The sequence below is a fragment of the Festucalex cinctus genome, chromosome 19 (genome assembly GCF_051991245.1).
Source record: "Festucalex cinctus isolate MCC-2025b chromosome 19, RoL_Fcin_1.0, whole genome shotgun sequence".
NCBI classification, from domain to species: Eukaryota; Metazoa; Chordata; class Actinopteri; order Syngnathiformes; family Syngnathidae; genus Festucalex; species Festucalex cinctus.
The window spans coordinates 4,057,887-4,074,810 of NC_135429.1; the positions used below are offsets into that span (position 1 = coordinate 4,057,887).

The 16,924-nt window shown below is 42.1% G+C and overlaps 3 protein-coding genes across 7 annotated transcripts in view; all 3 read right to left on the reverse strand.

Moving 5' to 3' along the window:
• pleca (plectin a) overlaps positions 1-3,018 on the reverse strand; it is a 67,125-nt gene extending 64,107 nt beyond the window's left edge. For 4 of the 5 annotated variants that reach the window (XM_077506792.1, XM_077506785.1, XM_077506783.1 and 1 more), the window contains exon 1: positions 1,370-1,500. In XM_077506792.1, the coding sequence (XP_077362918.1) occupies positions 1,370-1,447 (78 nt within the window). In that variant the 5' untranslated portion in view covers positions 1,448-1,500. Of the gene's footprint in view, positions 1-1,369; positions 1,501-2,378 lie in introns of those variants that run through there. The other variant, XM_077506784.1, reaches the window with a different exon arrangement.
• On the reverse strand, positions 1,468-6,098 carry LOC144007744 (uncharacterized). The gene is made up of 5 exons (XM_077507602.1): positions 5,843-6,098; positions 5,348-5,385; positions 2,379-3,632; positions 2,175-2,270; positions 1,468-1,590 (listed from the first exon to the last, which is right to left on the reverse strand). Exons 1-5 carry the CDS (start codon positions 6,003-6,005, stop codon positions 1,468-1,470), a joined length of 1,674 nt encoding a protein of 557 aa, XP_077363728.1. The 5' UTR covers positions 6,006-6,098.
• A 672-nt stretch (positions 6,099-6,770) lies between these two features.
• Positions 6,771-11,571, reverse strand: eif3eb (eukaryotic translation initiation factor 3, subunit E, b). Its single transcript, XM_077506749.1, has 13 exons — positions 11,417-11,571; positions 10,895-11,012; positions 10,563-10,680; positions 10,423-10,465; positions 10,222-10,326; positions 9,780-9,905; positions 9,569-9,693; positions 9,285-9,411; positions 9,097-9,198; positions 7,738-7,847; positions 7,395-7,497; positions 7,168-7,302; positions 6,771-7,048 (listed from the first exon to the last, which is right to left on the reverse strand). The coding sequence occupies exons 1-13, from the start codon at positions 11,504-11,506 to the stop codon at positions 7,010-7,012; spliced, it is 1,341 nt and encodes a 446-aa protein (XP_077362875.1). The 5' UTR covers positions 11,507-11,571; the 3' UTR covers positions 6,771-7,009.
• Positions 11,572-16,924: the final 5,353 nt, after the last annotated feature.

A 16,924-nucleotide genomic window follows, 5' to 3' on the forward strand; every position in this document is an offset into this window, starting at 1 on the left:
ATAGATCCAGTCTGGATAACAATATGGATCTACAATACCTATTAAAAGATCCATATAAAATCGACTAGTTCGAACCAGATTACTTAGCTGTAGACTAGCTAGACCTAAACTAGAAATATAGCTGGATAGATTCAGAATAGCCAGATAAAGTATGAACGCCATTTCTAGAAAAGATGTCTAGATTAGACTGGTAGATCAAGACTAGCTAGTTCTATAACGGATGCCTCGAGGTTTACTAAATATAGCTAAAAATAGAGCCAGATTAGGTATAAAAAAAAAAAAAAAAAGATCCAGAATGAATGGCTCAAGCTACATTGTCTAGAAATGGATCTTGGAACAGCTACAAGATATAATTTGTATATATATATATATATATATTTTTTTTTGTTAATATTACATTTAGTGTATTAATTTATATCTAATATAAATAACAGACTAGATTACAATTAAATGTTGAATAACTTGAAAACTAAAGAGATAGATAGAATTTTCGGCCCGAGAGTGGACATTTATTATTATTATTACACTGATAAGGACAGTATAAATAGATCTAGAAGGCATCACTCTGGATTACAATGTTTAAATCTAAAGTATCTATGTAGCAAAGATCTAGAATACAGCAATCAGTTGAAACGCCTCGGTGAGTTGGATCAAGGATGAATCAACAGATCAAGACATCATAAATAGCTCTAGATCCGGGGCGGGCGTCGAGGGCCGAGGGCCGAAGTCCTGCAGGTTTTGGAGGTTTCCCTCTTCCAACACAAGCTGATTCCAATCAACAGGCTCGTTATCGGGCTTATGCAGAGCTTGCTGATGAGCTGATCATATATCAGCTGTGTTGCAGAAGGGAAACCACGCAAAACCTGCAGGACTTTTTTTTTTTTTTTTTCCCTCCAAGACCAAGATTGCTCAGCCCTCTTGAATGTAACAAGGCCAAGGAGGGCTAGAAAGATTAATCTTATTTTAAATGTATCACAATGGTGAATGACACGGACTATGCCAAAAAAAGTCAAACAACAGAAGGCCGAGGCAACAACTTAGCATAGTTACATAGATCATCAAGGACACAAACACTGTTACACGTCGTGAGATTATGCAGGTGTACCTAATTAAGTGGCCGGCAAGTGGACCGTCAACGTAAATGGAAACTCATTCAACATTTACTGCCTCAGAAATAGCCACCACGTGACCACTGACGTTCATTTCATATTCATACTTTTCACATCCATCACGGGTTATTAGCGCGTTCGAATTGGCCTCAACGAGGCCGGGGCTGCACCTGCAAACAACCTTCATCGCCCCCCCCCCCCCAACTGCGCGTCCCGTCCGAACCGACGACGAACCTGCCTGACGTCATCATCATACTCACGGTAGACATGTCCACGGGAGCGGCGGTGGCGGTGGGAGTGGGGGGGCCACGCAAACAGTGCGTTAACAAGCGTCGCATGCAGGAGTTGATGGCACACTTCAACGCGCCTTCATCAGATTCTCTGCAGCAGCAGCAGCAGCAGCAGCAGCAACCGGAGAGAAGGCGCGCATGCGTGCTGCGTGTCTTTTCTTGGGGAGGGGTGGGGGGGGTACCGTCCCGGACTGAACGCGATGCAAAACTTCACACGATGCCATTTAAGCTACTTGGTACGGATAAATATGCCAGGCAGATGATGGGAGTAGATATTGATCTACAATTGCTAGCATTTGATAGACAGATTAATCTATTCTAATTCCACTAATCATATCTGGAGACATTCCACTGAATTAGTGCTATTTGCTTGTAGCCGTTGTCAAAATAAATTACAATTTCCATAAAAAAAAACTATCATGAAAGTGATTAAATAATAAACAAGTGAATTTACGTTTTGCCTGCAGATAATCTGATGATGTAACTTCTTGTGCACCACGTGACTTGTGAACCAAGCCAAATTTTAAAATATTAAATTAGTTCAACGTGCAAGATATTTTATTACAGCGAACAATCAATGAATGATAATCAATTAAGTCCAAAAAAGTGGATCTTGTTGAAGGTGGACTCGCATGCTAATTAAGAACGTTTTTTTTCCTCATTTCTAAAAACGTGTCTACTATACAAAATGGAGTGCTGCGAGTTGAAACAAAAGTTGTCCTGCTGCGCGAGGTGGCCTAATGAGCGAGCGACATGTTTGTTGGTGTGAATGGACCACAGTGTGCTGCTCCACTTTTTGTTCCCATCGAGTCCGCATGCCATCGCGGCGTCTCGTGCCAGCTCTGAGGCCGCCATCTTCATCCCTGAGAAACTGACGTCTCAAAAACATCCGAGTCAAATGAGATCAGACACAAAATGTCTGCCCAGTGGACTGCTGAGGTGTTGTTGTGTAAACGTAAACAAAGCGACGACAGCTCACCTTTTGTCGCCTTCTCCGCTTCCTCTTCCTTCCAGATGGTGATGATGCTTCCGCTGAAGACGCCTCAGATTGCTTCAGTGGCTCCTCAATCACTTCCTGGATCACCTTCAGCTCCGCCTTCTTGCTTGGCTTTGCCTTCTTCACCTCCTGAAACACCTTCACTTCCTCGATTGTTTCCTTTACCGTCTTGACTGGTTTTGCTTTCTTCGCCTCCTCCTGGACCACCGTCAATGTCTCCTTTGCCTGCTGGACTACCTTCACTTTCTCCTGCTCCTTCACCTCCTGGGTCACCTTCAGCTTTTTGACTGGTTTTGCCTTCTTCACCTCTTCCTGGACCACCGTCAATGTCTCCTTTGCTTGCTGGACTACCTTCACCTTCTCCTGGGTCACCTTCAGCTTCTTGACTGGTTTTGCCTTCTTCGCCTCTTCCTGGATCACCGTCAATGTCTCCTTTGCCTGCTGGACTGCCTTCTCTTTGTCCTTCTCCTTCACCTCCTGGGCCAGCTTCAGCTTTTTGACTGCTTTTGCCTTCTTTGACTCATCCTGGACTGCAGTCACTGTCTCCTTTGCCTGCTGGACTGCCTTCAATTTCTCCTTCTTGACCGACTCAGGCTTCTTCACTTCCTCCTTTGCTTCCTCGACCACCTTCACCTCCTCCTCCTCCTTCTTCTTCTTCTTCTTCTTGCTTTCCTTAGCCTCCTGGATCTCGTTTGACTTTTTGACGGGCTTCAAGTTCTCCTTCGTCTCCTCCTGGACTACCTTTTTACCCTCCTTCTCTATCGCCTTCACCTCCTGGACGGACTTCTTGACTGCCTTTGGCTTCTTTACTACCTGTTGGAGTGGCTCCTTGCCCTCATTCTCCATCATCTCCTTCACATGCTGGACCGACTTCTTGGCTGCCTTCGGCTTCTTCACCTCCTCCTGGAGTGGCTTCACCTCCTTTGCTTCCTGGACCACGCCCTTCTCCCTGACCACATTTGCCTTCTTGACTACCTTCTCAGTTATTGCTTTGGTGTCCTGAACCACCTTCAGTACCTTTTCCTTTACCTTCTTCACTACCTTCACCTTCTGGACCTCCTCCTGATCCACCCTCACCTTTATCTCCTTTGACTTCTTCACCTCCTCCTCCTGATGCTTCTCGATCTGCTTTGCATTCGGGACCACCTTGGTCTCTTTTGCCTTCTCCTCCTTGGCCACTTTAATTGCCTGCACCTGGTTGCTCTCCGCTCGCTTCTCTTTGGGCTTTTTCCTCCTCTGAAACGTCACAACAAGTCACCACTTCGCACTTCACCTGCAGTTTTTGTTACATCGTAAATGGCACAATCGGAGGGTATAGACAAGTGTGTGCTGCGTTCGTATGTTGGAGATGTTGTACAGTATTCGGATTGTTTATTGTGGCATTTGCACGCGCATGCCTCTCATTCACTCACGTCATTGTGATGGAATGACGAGGACAACTTGTTGGCTCCCATCCTATGCCACGACATTTTTGATCTATTTTCACACGTTTAGCTGCGCACAAAGAGCTTCATACATGCAAGCATGTTGAACAGCCACACACACACAATCCAAGTCAGGTGTGGACACACCCATTGAACAGATCATGATTGTCAAGGTTAAAAATAAAACTCACTTTGTTCACTCGCCATAGAAGTCAGGCCAGTTCTTGATTTATTGGAAACACGTTTGACGGTTTTGGGAATAAAAAAAAACTGTAGACTGCTGGATTTTATTGCCAAAAAACGGTTTTGATTGTCAGTTTGGACAAGTGTATTGGTCCAGCTGTAGAGCGCCAGACCAATAGGGTTCAAAATTTAACCGCTTATGGGCCAAATTACTAACGCAACTGTTAATTTCAGTGAAATATCAAATATTAAAGAGGAAATTATTTACGTCTCAACAGCCCTATACAGGAGAAGAAACAGAATGCACAGATGTGACTGACATAAAAAACAAGTATTAATTTTAAAAGCATTTAGCATTAGTTTTTAAATCATTTTTATACTGATAATCACTCGACTATTTTAATGAATAAATTTTTAAGATACATATCCCTTTAGCTTTTCTAAGGAACATGTCAAGTTTGCAGTGATTTTGTTGCAATTTTTATTACATTTAAAACAACGCATCTGCTTTAAGTGAAAAATATTTTAGGCACGAAATACATACATAAAATCCTTTGAATTGTTTCTATTGATTTGTACATCTTTTAAAATTGTTATGTTAAAAATACAGTAAATAACCGAATGAATATAAATGAATACATTAATCATAATCATTATAAATAATATGCATTGTGCATGCATTTTGGAAGAAAAATTGGAAACAGCTCTATGTATTTTTATTTATTTTTCTTAAATATTTGACCTGAAAGGACTTGACTTATCGAGCCATTTTCAGCAGTAAAAAGTGAATATTTTGTCTATAATTAATGTGGTAACTTCATCATATTTCATGTACAATTAGTACCTTTAAAAAGTATTTTGATGATGATATGATTGGCCGTTACCTACTTCCTCAGCACAGGTGATATCATCAGTTGACAGCAAATAGAAAAATTACTTTTTAAAGGTATTAATTTTACATGAAAAATAATGAAGTTATCAAATTCATTCTGGACAAAATATTAACTTTTCACTGCTGAAAATTGTTCAATGGGTCAAGTATCCCTTTTAAGGTACATAAGTAACTTAGGTGGACCTAATGAAGTGAGTCTCTTTTTTTTTTTCAGTCTCGGTAAAACCACAAGCCCGCTTAAATTTGCTGGGTCTACTTGAACAAAAGTACTTTAAAGTGAACTTCATTTTGAGGACATTTGTCGTGAAGACATTTTGAGACGGCATGGTGCTTTTGTTATGTCATCAGGCCCCAGGAAGACAACTGGAGTGAAGTACAAGAGAGCAGGGACCCCTAAAGTCCAAAAGGAGGAATTACATCACAGTTTCCTGGACTGGTCACACTGGTCTCACCTGAGCGGGACCCTTGGATCTGGGTGGCTTCACCATCACTGTGTGGGAGGGGGGGGGGAACAAAACATATTTACTATCTTGACTGAGGAAAAGTGATCATTTTACATTGGTAAAATCTGATGGAGCACCAACAAACAAAAATGTACAAAAAAAAAAAAAAGTAGACTAATTATTAATCAGTTGCATGCAACAGCAGTTTGTGTTCAAGGTGGTATGTTTTTTTGTTTTTGTTTTTTTTATGTAAAGTATGCTTGCAATATCTCCCAGAATTAATTGATCGTAAATGTGAGTGTAAAAGAGCCATTGTACGCATCCAAGCCGGCCAATCAGCATTTTCCCAACCGCAAAGTCGAAGCAGAGCCAGCTCAGTGGCGGAAAAACCGCCACGGGAGCACAAGTGAGTCAGAGTGGAAACAGGAAGAGCCTATCACGTGGGCCGGGAGGGGCGGGAGGATGGGAAAGAAGGAAGGAAGGAGGGAGGGAGGGTCCACCTACCTTCCAGGTAGCGCTCCATGGAAGCCGAGGAGCCGCCGTGGTTCCACGTGTAGCAGCAGAAGGAGAAGAACCACACCAGCAGCGTGGCCAGGACCAGCGCCAGGATCCACAGGATCCGGACCACGACCGGGTCGGTCGCCACCCAGGCCGTCAGCGTGTCCATGGTTGTGCAAGTCACTCCGGAGAGGGAAGGAGCGGAGGAGTGGCGTCAGGAAGTGGCAGGCAGGCGGGACGAAGCGCACGCTGATGGATTCCAGCTGCCGGGGCCCACGTCAGCTGCAAGGAAACGGCAGAAAAGAAAAGAGGAGGAGGCGTGGATAGGAGCTGGTCTGGCCATCGGCCCCTCCTCTGAGACAGACCGAGGGAATCCTCACATGAAAAGACGAGTCACAAAAAAAATGCACCTGAGGCACTTTGCCTGCACACAAACAAACACATTAATTGGCTGAAAGTATTTAGCAAACCGGTTTTGAAAAGAAAAAAAAAGAAAAAAAAAATCCCACAGTCTGGTGACACCAAAGCTTTACAGGTTTCACTGGACATTAGCAAAGGCAAATATTTGCATAGTGAAGGCGGATACAGGTCAGGTATAATATTCAAAGGTGTGCTCGAAACATTAGATTTTACCATAAAACAAACACTTTCCTCTGATTGAATAAAATAAAAGCTCACTTGTATCGATTAGATAACTAGAGTCCAATAATCAATAGTCCCACTTTTGTACACGTAAGCATCAAGCAACACATTGGAATGCTGCCGAAGGCAATAAATCAGACAACATCGCCATCTAGTGGGCCAAAATGAGGGTGAAACCAACTCGTGATAAGATTGGAGTTGAAACCCGACACCAAAAGTTAAACACCGACACCTAGTGGACAAATTGTGAATCGACAGGAAGAAAAGGAAAAAGAAATACACTTTAACAAGGTTTGATTTCGAAAGAGGCAAAAGTTTTAATGTGGACTTGACTTTTTCTTATGTTGGGTTAAATGCTTCAAAAATATTGGACCTGGGAGAAAAAAACAATACTAATAATCCAACAGTAATAATAAAGTGTGACATCCGGTTCAAGCAGCCAGTTGGAATGACGCAAGCGGTAAACCGATCGTGGGAATCCTGTAAAAAGTTGCGATTATTTTCCAAGAACCAACAGTGTCCTCTTTTTGTTTAGTAGAATCCGGAGTCTTGAGCAGCCCAGTTTGGCGTCTGCCGAAACAAGAGACAACAAAGAAAAGTCCAAAATGGATTCTTGTGCACAATAATGCGAGTTATATTTATGCTTTACACAATAAACATCGGCAACTGTAATGGCTTTTCGGGCGTACCTCGTTCCTGTTGCTGTGAGCCACCTTCTTCTCAATGTTCATGGCCAGCATTTGGCTGCGGAAGGACAAGCTTTTGGTCTTCTCGATGACCTGCTGGTAGGGCGACACGGCGTTGTTGCCCATCACCACGTGACCCTGCCAGGCGCACACGCATACACACAAGACGCGGCATGAGAACGGCGAAGCTCTGAAAAGCTGCTGCTGTCAAGTTCCCGCTGGTTGCTCACCAGCTTGGAGTCGATCTTGGCATCCAGTCGGGCGTTGCGGATGAGGTTGACGATCCACCGCTCCGCCTCCTCGGGCGTCATGTTGAGCTTGTCGGCCAGCATGCTGTGTGGAAACAACAGCGCGGTCAGGAAAACAACCTTGAAGGTTTGTGTTGAATGTTTATGTTGACATGCGAGCAGCATGTTGTTGATGCTTTATGATCCTCTCCATTCTTAAGTGTTTTACCGCCATCTTGTGGCAACTATATACAATTACAAATCCTTATGGAGGGGGTCGATTCACATTGAGCTCAGCGCCTCAAAACAAAACAAAAAAACAATTTGATGAAGGTAGGTGGCGCACTTGATGCTGATGCACTGATGGATGCGGCAGAAGGTCTCGAAGATGAAGAGGCGAGCGTTCTCAATGAAGTCCTCCAGACACGCCACCAGGAAGAAGTCGTTGACGAGGACCTGGAGGAGAACGATGAGGACATCATCATCATCATCATCATCAGACTACAGAAATGCATCAACAACATTAAACCAAATTCCACCATTTTGTATGGAGTGCGTTTTATGATTTTGCAGCATCAGCTTATTCTAAAAGGCCTTAAATCATAAAACTGATGAAGGTCAAGGCTGTAGATACCAACATAACGCGAAGACTAATATGGCATTCCTCTTGTTTACATACCGTTAAGCTAATACCATACTTGACTCACATTTTTTATCAACTAACACTATATCAAAATGTGCTTCCAATTTTTTTCTTGATGCCTGTCAGTTAACAGTAATTAGCAAAAATTGAATCGAGGCAACTGGGCTTTGTCAAACTGTTGCGCTTTTTTTCCCTTCCCTCTTTCTCGCATTTAAAAAGATTTTGCTAACTGGGGATGTTAAACATCTCACAGGTTGTAAACGAAGCCAAACATCACTTGTGGAAAAGGCACATCAACAAACAAAAATAGCAAATGGAGGAATAATGTGTTTGAAATGATAGAAAAGAGGAGAAAATAAGCTTAAAAATAGAAAATGCAAAGTGCAAACATTTAAAAAATAAAGACTTGAAATTACATGCAATTGCGCGGCAATGTTTTTAACTACAAAATATTTGCGAGCCATTGAAATCACATATCCACATTGTGAATCTTCTTTTCATCTAAATGAATAGAAAAAAAAATGCTGGTCACTTCTTACATGAAAATCTCAATACAGAGAGAAATGCTTTACATTGGCCGAAGACCAAATGTGAGGACTTCTTTTCTTTTTGCAAAACACGAAGAATTTAGTCTAAGTACTTTGTCAACTTTTTTTTTTTTTAATAAAAGCTCTTGAGTTGGATACAATTAAACAATCAAGCTTCCACCGGGACCCTTTGTACCAAGAACCCTCTGGGCAAAAAGACAAATAAAATCCCAGAGGATGCACACATGACTTCATGTGTGACATGACAAATGAAGCCCTTCACTGCCACAAAAATTCTCAAAATAAGCAAATCTGAGCAAAGGACAAAGTGGTCCCAAAGCGGAGCATCAAAACTGCAGGCGGGCCCCAAAGCTGACAGCTGTTCCGCTTAACACAAAAATAAAGAAATAAATAATTAAAATAAAAAGCTGAATTTGAAAAGGATTTACTGATTGGATTCGGTGCAGCTGCCTCGGTCAAAGCTAAACAGTCGAAGTGCGTTCACGGCTGAGAAAAACGGGAAAAGTTCTCTCACCGACTCGCACTCCCTCAGCTTCTTCTGGGCGCTGTCAAAGTCAAAGTTGACGTAGAGGCACTCCACAAACTCCGTGATGGGGTCCTTGTACGTGTACGACTCCTGAGGGGGGAAGAAAAAAATACATAAATCACCAATGTTGAATCACCGTTCTCGACGTGTTTGTTAAAATAATGTGGTGGTCTTACCTGCTGAATGACCTTGACCAAGTCCTTGAGAACTTGTCTGCGCTTGCGCACGTCCTTGTTGGTGATGACTGCGGTGGTCAGGTAGCGCAGGATGTGCGGGCACATGGTCTGGATGGCGTTTAAGTATCTGGACGGGGTTCAAAAGCAGGTTAGAGGAGCTTTCATTTACAATGGATATAAAAAGTCCACACACCCCCTGTTCAAAGGCCAGGTTTTTGTGAGGTTTATAAAAAAAAAAAAAAAAGCGATCAAGATTTATAATTTGATACACAGCAAGGACTCACTGAGGTTGGTAGAGGAAGAGCTCGATGATGTTGTCTCTGCCTTTGGGGTGGTTGAAGAACACGAAGAGAGACCAGTGGATGAGCCAGGTCCTCTGCTGGAGCGACTGGAGAGGCGAGCTCACCGACTGCGCAACGGGGCAAAGAAAATCCGAGGACAAGCTTGAATAAGAATCGCATCAAAAAAAAAAAAAAAAGATTTACTTGCACTCACGTTATTGTCGATGGTTTCCCTCAGTCGCGTCAGGTCCTCCATGGCGGCGTCCCAGTTCTGCATCAAGATCTCAGAGGCCAGTTTCCCCCACAGGGAGCTCAAAGCGTTCCTGTCTGTCGACGGAACCTGAAAGCCAAACCCGAAAAGTGAATGTTTTTCCCGACTTTTGGGGTTTTGTGCCAACACTGACTGCTATTTCAAATGTATCACATTTCCTTCCACTTTATCAAAGGCTTGTTTCCACAGTGGTTGACCACTTTTTATCAATATATGACTATGAATGTTGTTAAAGGTTTGGCTGGTACCAGTTTTACATTTTATTTTATTTATTATTATAACTATTTTATTTCCAAAGTTTAAAATGTAAACAAAACACACAAACAATACTGACACATCTATGTTATTTTATTTTTTAAATAAATGTTTGTTTTTGCATTCTTACCAGGACACGGAAGAAGTAGAGGTACTCGGCCGCACCAGAGTAGTTTCCACACTCGTACTGGAACTTGGCGTATCTGTACAGAGTGTCCAGGTACTCTTGGCGGAACTAAAGGAATCGCAAAATTGTTGAAAATTAACACGCGAAATTTGCAACTCCATCAGAAAAAAAAAAGAGTAAATGTGAATCAATTTAAAAACTCACATTGTGTTTCTCTGAAAGATAATCAAAGAGCATCCTCCCGTCTCTGTGGAGAAAATGACGAGTTAAAATTGCACTGCTAAATCCTTACACTCGGCTAGTGCCTGACTGTCTTAATGTCTTCTGTAATATTTGATAAGAACCTGGTTGACTGCATCTGCCTCGTCGTTTCGGGGTCCTCAAACATCTTGACGATGGGCTCCGTCTCTGACTGCAGCTGCTTGAGCTGAGCCACCACGGTGCCTCTCTTCTCCCTCAAGGCTGCAACGGGGATATGTTTCATGAGTGACACTGGAAAAGTACATCTAGAAATCTAGCTTCACTATTTTTGTGTTGACGTTGTTAGTGGATGAGGCAGTCTTCGAACTACAGGTGGAAACCAACAAATCATTATGAAAAAATGAAAACAATCACCCAGAATAAACTATTTTAAAAAAACAACCTCGGAACAGGTGCAAACAGCACGTCTACTTACAATGTGGTATCTCCTTGTCGGGATAAAGGTTCTTGTACACATCCATGGCGAAGTCCACCATGTTGGTGTCACTGAGGAGGTCCAACTTGCCTTGGAGTAGCTCCTTTTCATTGTAGATCTGTCGCAAGGCAAAACAAAGTGTTGTCGGTATCGACTTAAAATGTTTCGAGATCACAACTGCAGGGAAGGAACGAGTTTGATGAGCAGTTACATACAAACCAGGCTAAGCTAACAGGCGAACACTGCAACGCGAAGTCTAATAGCGGTAGATTACAGTCATAATGTTATTGCTCAAATACAGATACATGCTAAAACGCATTGCGATGCATGAACTACTAAAATAAATACATCTCTGAGTCTGAATGAGCATCGGTTAAGACTGCTAGCCAACGTGTCTGCAAGCTAACGCTAGCCCGGCTACGGTGGCTCGTCGCCGGATTTAAACGCATTTTCAGGTTCAAAACACCAAATACAAATAGCTACACTTAAACAAAATGTCGTCCGACACGGAAATTGACCTACCTCTTTCACGGAAAGGAACTCCAGAAGGGGGAAAACCAAATGCCGGTCAAGAAAATGTGCTATCTTGGTTGTAAGATCGTAGTCCGCCATCTTGGCTGCTTTGAAAAGAGGAACTTTATTGACAATGTGATCGGAGACATAGAAAAAGATGACGTCACAAATATTTCACGCCTCCAAACGTTAAAAAAAAAAGTAACAAATGTAAAATAAAATATCTACACTTATTACGTCTCTAGCTGTGTTGAACATTTTTGTTTTTAATGGTATAATCTTTTTCTTTCTTTTTGAACAACTACAGTACAACAATAGAGTTTGTGACAAGTTAAAATGGAGGAATTTAACATCAATGGCAAGAGAAAAATAAAATTGCTTTAAATAATGATAACCATTGAAAGGAAACAGGTTTAATGCAAAGGATGTCATTTTGCTTTTTAAACCATCAGTCACTACACCACTATGTAAGACTGACAAATGTAGATTAAACTAACAAACATCCTTTTCAACCATGAAAAGACTACCCGAAGTCTATTTCATAAACTGCTGTTTCACGAATTTACTATTTGAGTGGAAAATAGACGATCTTCTCTCTCTCTCTCTCTCTCTCTCTCTCTCTCTCTCTCTCCATCCAGCAATTAAATTCCTTCATGCAACCAACCTCAATAGAGCAGATTTAACTGAAACAAAAACACCGTTGACACCAGAGGACATGGTATGCAGGAAAGGCTTTAAATTTAAAGTTGCAAAAACAAAGCACTTGAATTCAAACCAGAAAACAGCAGCAAGGTTAAAAATGCTGTGCAGAATATCCTGCAGCCTCTGTTGCATAATGTTCTCATGTCGTGCAAGCTTGCAGGTGGCGGTCTGTGTCAAAGCCGGTGAATTTCCATGTCGTGACAGCGGTTTTAGAGCGAAAACAGCATGGGGGAACGACAGTGTGTCCCGGGGACGCTCCTGCAACTCCCCAGTCGGTGGTTGCCGGATGTGAATGTGACTTGAGCTGAAAACATGCTGCGGCGTCTGAGGTGTGCTGGCGGGCGACATTGATAAGACTCTTTCCCCAGGCTTAAGTGACACTAAGAATAACACGGTGGCAGTTGAAATGAATGCAAAAGAGGGCCAGTCACTTAAAGCACAGGGATAAGTTATACAGTTCTTTGTGCAAACAAGTCACATGACTCACAGGGTAACATGAAGTTGTTTTTACTTCATTATGTGGATGAAACGCTCACATATCCGAAACGCTCTGATCTAGTGCTTTAATATGAGATATGACTTGATGTGGTTTGCTGCATATTAATTTTTGACGATGTGTTGCACAATTTCTACCAAATAAAGATTCTCATTGCACGTGGAAGTGACAATGACGCATCACAGCCTTGCTCAAAAGAGACTAGAGCAGTAGTTATCTGAACTCGTGTCACCATATTTCATTCAGAATCAAACAAAAAGCGTATTACATTTGACTTCACTTGACTCCAACAGCCTTTGAGAGCGCATAATAGCCCCATGGGTTGATAGAAGCCAGGAGGAATCAATTTGTGTCAAATAGCACATTTACTGTGTATACTGCAATTGGGGTTTGGCACGCACGCACGCGCATACACTCCGCAAAGTAGCCTACTGATGCCTCGGGAGAGCTAATTAGATTTAGCGGTTGAATGGCGACGTTTATGCCCAGCACAGTCGCGAGGGTGTTGGAGTGACATGCTGTGTGCAGAGTGTACAGCTCACATGAGCTAATTCTTGTTGAGTGACAGACTGAAGCGTGTTTAGAAAGACGTGCCTCGCACGAGTCACTGATTACTAAAAAGCTCCCCAGCTGCGGTGTTGGACTGGGACGTTCCATCCAAAGGAGTTGTAGCGTCCCACGAGGAAGCTGCGATGTTATCATCAACTCGTTTATATTGTCGTCAACAAAGCTGTGAAGGGGCTGAATTCATCAACATCCACTGCAGTCCTGCAGGTGGCACTAATTGAAAAGCGGACATGGACAACACAGCGCAGTTCCATCTGCTGGATCACTCAATCTCTTGACCTCACTCCAAGCAGAGTGTAACTGCAAAATGTTACAACCCCTTTTACATGTCCAACTACTTACCTACCTACACAGCTGTCCAACTATCTACCTAACTAACCAAACAAACATCTATCTATCTATCTATCTATCTATCAAGCTATCTATCTATCCAATTAACTACCAACCAACCAACCAAACAACCAACCAACCAAACAAACAAACAAACAAACAAACAAACAAACAAACAAACAAACAAACAAACAAACAAACAAACAAACAAACAAAAATCTACCTACCTGACTGTCTAACTACCTCTCTAACTATCGATCTGCTCAACTATCTAATTAACCAAACATCTGTCCAATTACCTAGCTAGCTAGCAACCAACCAACAATGTAGCTACATTCCTGACTGCCTAACTACCTGTCTAACTACGTACCTGCCTACCCAATCACCCAACCAACCAACCAACCAACCAACCAACCAACCAACAAACAAACAAACAAACAAACAAACAAACAAACAAACAAACAAACAAACAAACAAACAAACAAACAAACAAACTAACAAACAAACAAACAAACCAGACAGTCCAACTAACTACCTGTCCAATTATCTACCTAACCAACCAACCAACCAACCAACCAACCAACCAACCAACCATCTGATCTGCCTAACTACCTAGCTACCTACCAAACCACCTGCTTAATGACAATATAAAAGAAAAGAAAAAGGCTTTATTTAACGTCCCATTTCTTTTCCAGGCAACTAAACGCAATTGTAGTGGTCTGCCTAATCCTTATTGCATCATGCGCATATGTCATATAATAAGTGGAATCATAAAAAATGAGGAAGTTTGTGTGTATGTGTGCGCATCACCAATGCAGGTCTCCGAGCAGGTCGGCGCCGTCAGTTAATGATGTAAGAGGGAGGAGAGGCGCTGCCGAAGCTTTAATTGGTGTCTGTGTTTGCTTTGCCAGGGGAGCCTCGCAGACATGAAATCAAACCTGTGATACACGCACGCACGCACACACGCTCACGCACATCCTGAGTAATCATTCAACGTTAGGTGGCAGCAGGAAATGGAACCGGATTGCTCACGGGGTCAAAAGCTCGGGTGTGGTCGGCAAGCAGGAAGATGGACAGCCTTAGCGGGTCGGACGCTTATCACGGTGGTGGTTCTCAAACTGGCGACTGCCAGCTGCAGATTCGGGGTTTGCAAAGTTATTTTGATAATATATAATTGTATGATATTATTTTAAAAAATACAGCATGTGTACTGGAATGCCAGTCAAATAAACCAATTCCTCCTCTCTGCTTTAACTTTGGGCCAGTTAAAAGCTCAGATATGATTGTGACTTATCATTACCTAAATTACAAAAAAAAAATACAAAATAAAATCAAATTGCATGGTCTCCTTATCAGCGCACCAAAAGTTTGACCGCCACGGCAACACTGACCTTGCAACGCTGTGGAATGACCAACTAACTGACCCAACTCAAGACACTTAGCAGTTAGCACCATTAGCCAATAGAGACGACTTTTTTTGTAACGTTGACAACATGATGTACTTGAGGGTGCCACTGATAATCAATCGTGCGCCTGGAGGGCTCTTGAACTCCCGTTAATGACTTTGTCAATAACGCTTAGGACGTGGTCGCGTAGCAACCGAGGGGCTCGCACCAAAGGCAAAGCGACTCAGCTAATCGGGGGATGTTTTCAAAGAAGAAAAGAGACAGAGCCAGCGAGTAGGCAATAAAATCACCCTCCTCATCGTTTATCAGCTTTCGTCCTCGCTCTCGGGAAGGATTTCGAGTGCAAATCCTGCACGTACGCCGCGCTCGACTTTTACGAGCTGATACCTGTAGACTTGAGAAAAATGCTGACAAATTGCAGCAGGGATTCATTCTCTGTTAGAGACACAATGTGGGGGAAAACAAAAACAGTTCACAGATTTCTTAAAGCTGCACTTTGTAGCAATTTGCCCTGCAAGCCTCTGGCCAAGAGGTGAACAGCGGATTCGGGTTCGAATTTCCCGCCCTCAGGCTGCGGATGTGACGTCATGTGCGTGAAGAAGGGAAAATGTAGTTTCATTTTTTTGCCCACAGGTGGCGGTAGTGATTTGAAATTCAATTTTCTGCGTTCTATATAAATAACTTTGATCAAAATAGCCACAAAAATGAAGAATTAAAACCCACTTTTTGCTCTCTTTAACCTTATAAAGCCAAACATATCATATTAAATACAAGACATTTTGAGCCCTATTTTTCATGAGTATGTTTTTTTTCTCTCATTAAAACCCTGACGTATATGATCTGACACATGCATTACACAGATAATCCATTTGAGGGCAGTATCGCCCAGCTGTATGATGGCTTTTCCAGCGAACTTGCAAGATTGCCCCAATTGAGAAATGAACAATAGTGGACCTTTTTAAACCTGAATATCTCCCACCCAGTGCATATGATTGAATAGAGGACACTCGGAGCTTTCCAATGATAGCAAATGTGTATGGGTGGGACTTTGCTACCTTTGATTGCATCATAAAAGAAAATGGCTTCCCTCAGTGCAAGCACTTTTTCGGGAAGAGGCAAAATAAGTGTCCTACCGTATAACACTTTTTTATTGAACAAATTTAGGCTTTAAATGTTAGCATGTTTTCTATAAGACTCAAGAACACACTTAAGAACACATTAAAGTATTGTTTGAATTATTTTAACTGTATTTGAGCCTAACATTTAAGTTTTAAAAAATGTCCTCTGTAGTGGACACATCATAGCTTAAAAATAAAGACTTTTTTTTCAAAAATTTCTTTTGCAGTATTCCAGTTACTTCCCAAAGATTGGGGAATATCAAAATAAACATGATTGGATAATATTTTTTTTTAATTCCTGGTAGTCAGGAGGATAAGTCTGTTTATTATTGTATTTTTGTCAGTTGTAAATGTACAAATTTAAAGCACTGTGACCGGATGTATCAAATATAACACAAATCAAAAGTCACGTGTGGAAGCTGATTTTCAAAAAAAAAAAAGTTTGTTCAATTCAATACTCAATTTTAAAATAAGCAGAATTTTCTCTCATATATTTTACATTCAAAAACATCTCATGGAAACCTCAACAAGCAAAAATGTCCCAAAAGAAAAAAAACATGCTACTTTCAAGGGTCATGGGAGAATCTGGAATCAGTAAAGCAGACCGAGACAGTGGATTTGATGTTCACGGGGGATTTGAAATGCAGCTAAAAGGACTTGAAAGGGTCACGGGGGAATCTTGAAAGAGCAAATGATGCATTTTAAATCTGCACTTCCCGATATGATATCGACTGAGGTCCAAACTGACCCGGAAAATGAGCAGTAGATTTCACACCCACAACATTCCTCGCGGGGACCACCTGCCGAGGCGCTGCCCACATACTGTAGCTACATCTTCCTTCTCCTTCATCTTTCTTGCCATTGTCGCGCTTGGAAGCAAAGTAGGCAGGACATTACC

Coding starts and splice junctions, on each gene's coding strand:
- eif3eb (XM_077506749.1), bottom strand. CDS start 11,506: ATGGCGGACTACGATCTTACAACCAAGATAGCACATTTTCTTGACCGG. Junction 10,466..10,562: donor AGGCAGATGCAGTCAACCAG/GTTCTTATCAAA, acceptor TTTTCTCCACAG/AGACGGGAGGATGCTCTTTG. Junction 7,848..9,096: donor AGCTGAGGGAGTGCGAGTCG/GTGAGAGAACTT, acceptor GTTCTCCTCCAG/GTCCTCGTCAACGACTTCTT.
- LOC144007744 (XM_077507602.1), bottom strand. CDS start 6,005: ATGGACACGCTGACGGCCTGGGTGGCGACCGACCCGGTCGTGGTCCGG. Junction 2,271..2,378: donor AGCGGAGAAGGCGACAAAAG/GTGAGCTGTCGT, acceptor TTGAGACGTCAG/TTTCTCAGGGATGAAGATGG. Junction 1,591..2,174: donor AAGTGGAGCAGCACACTGTG/GTCCATTCACAC, acceptor CATCGCGTTCAG/TCCGGGACGGTACCCCCCCC.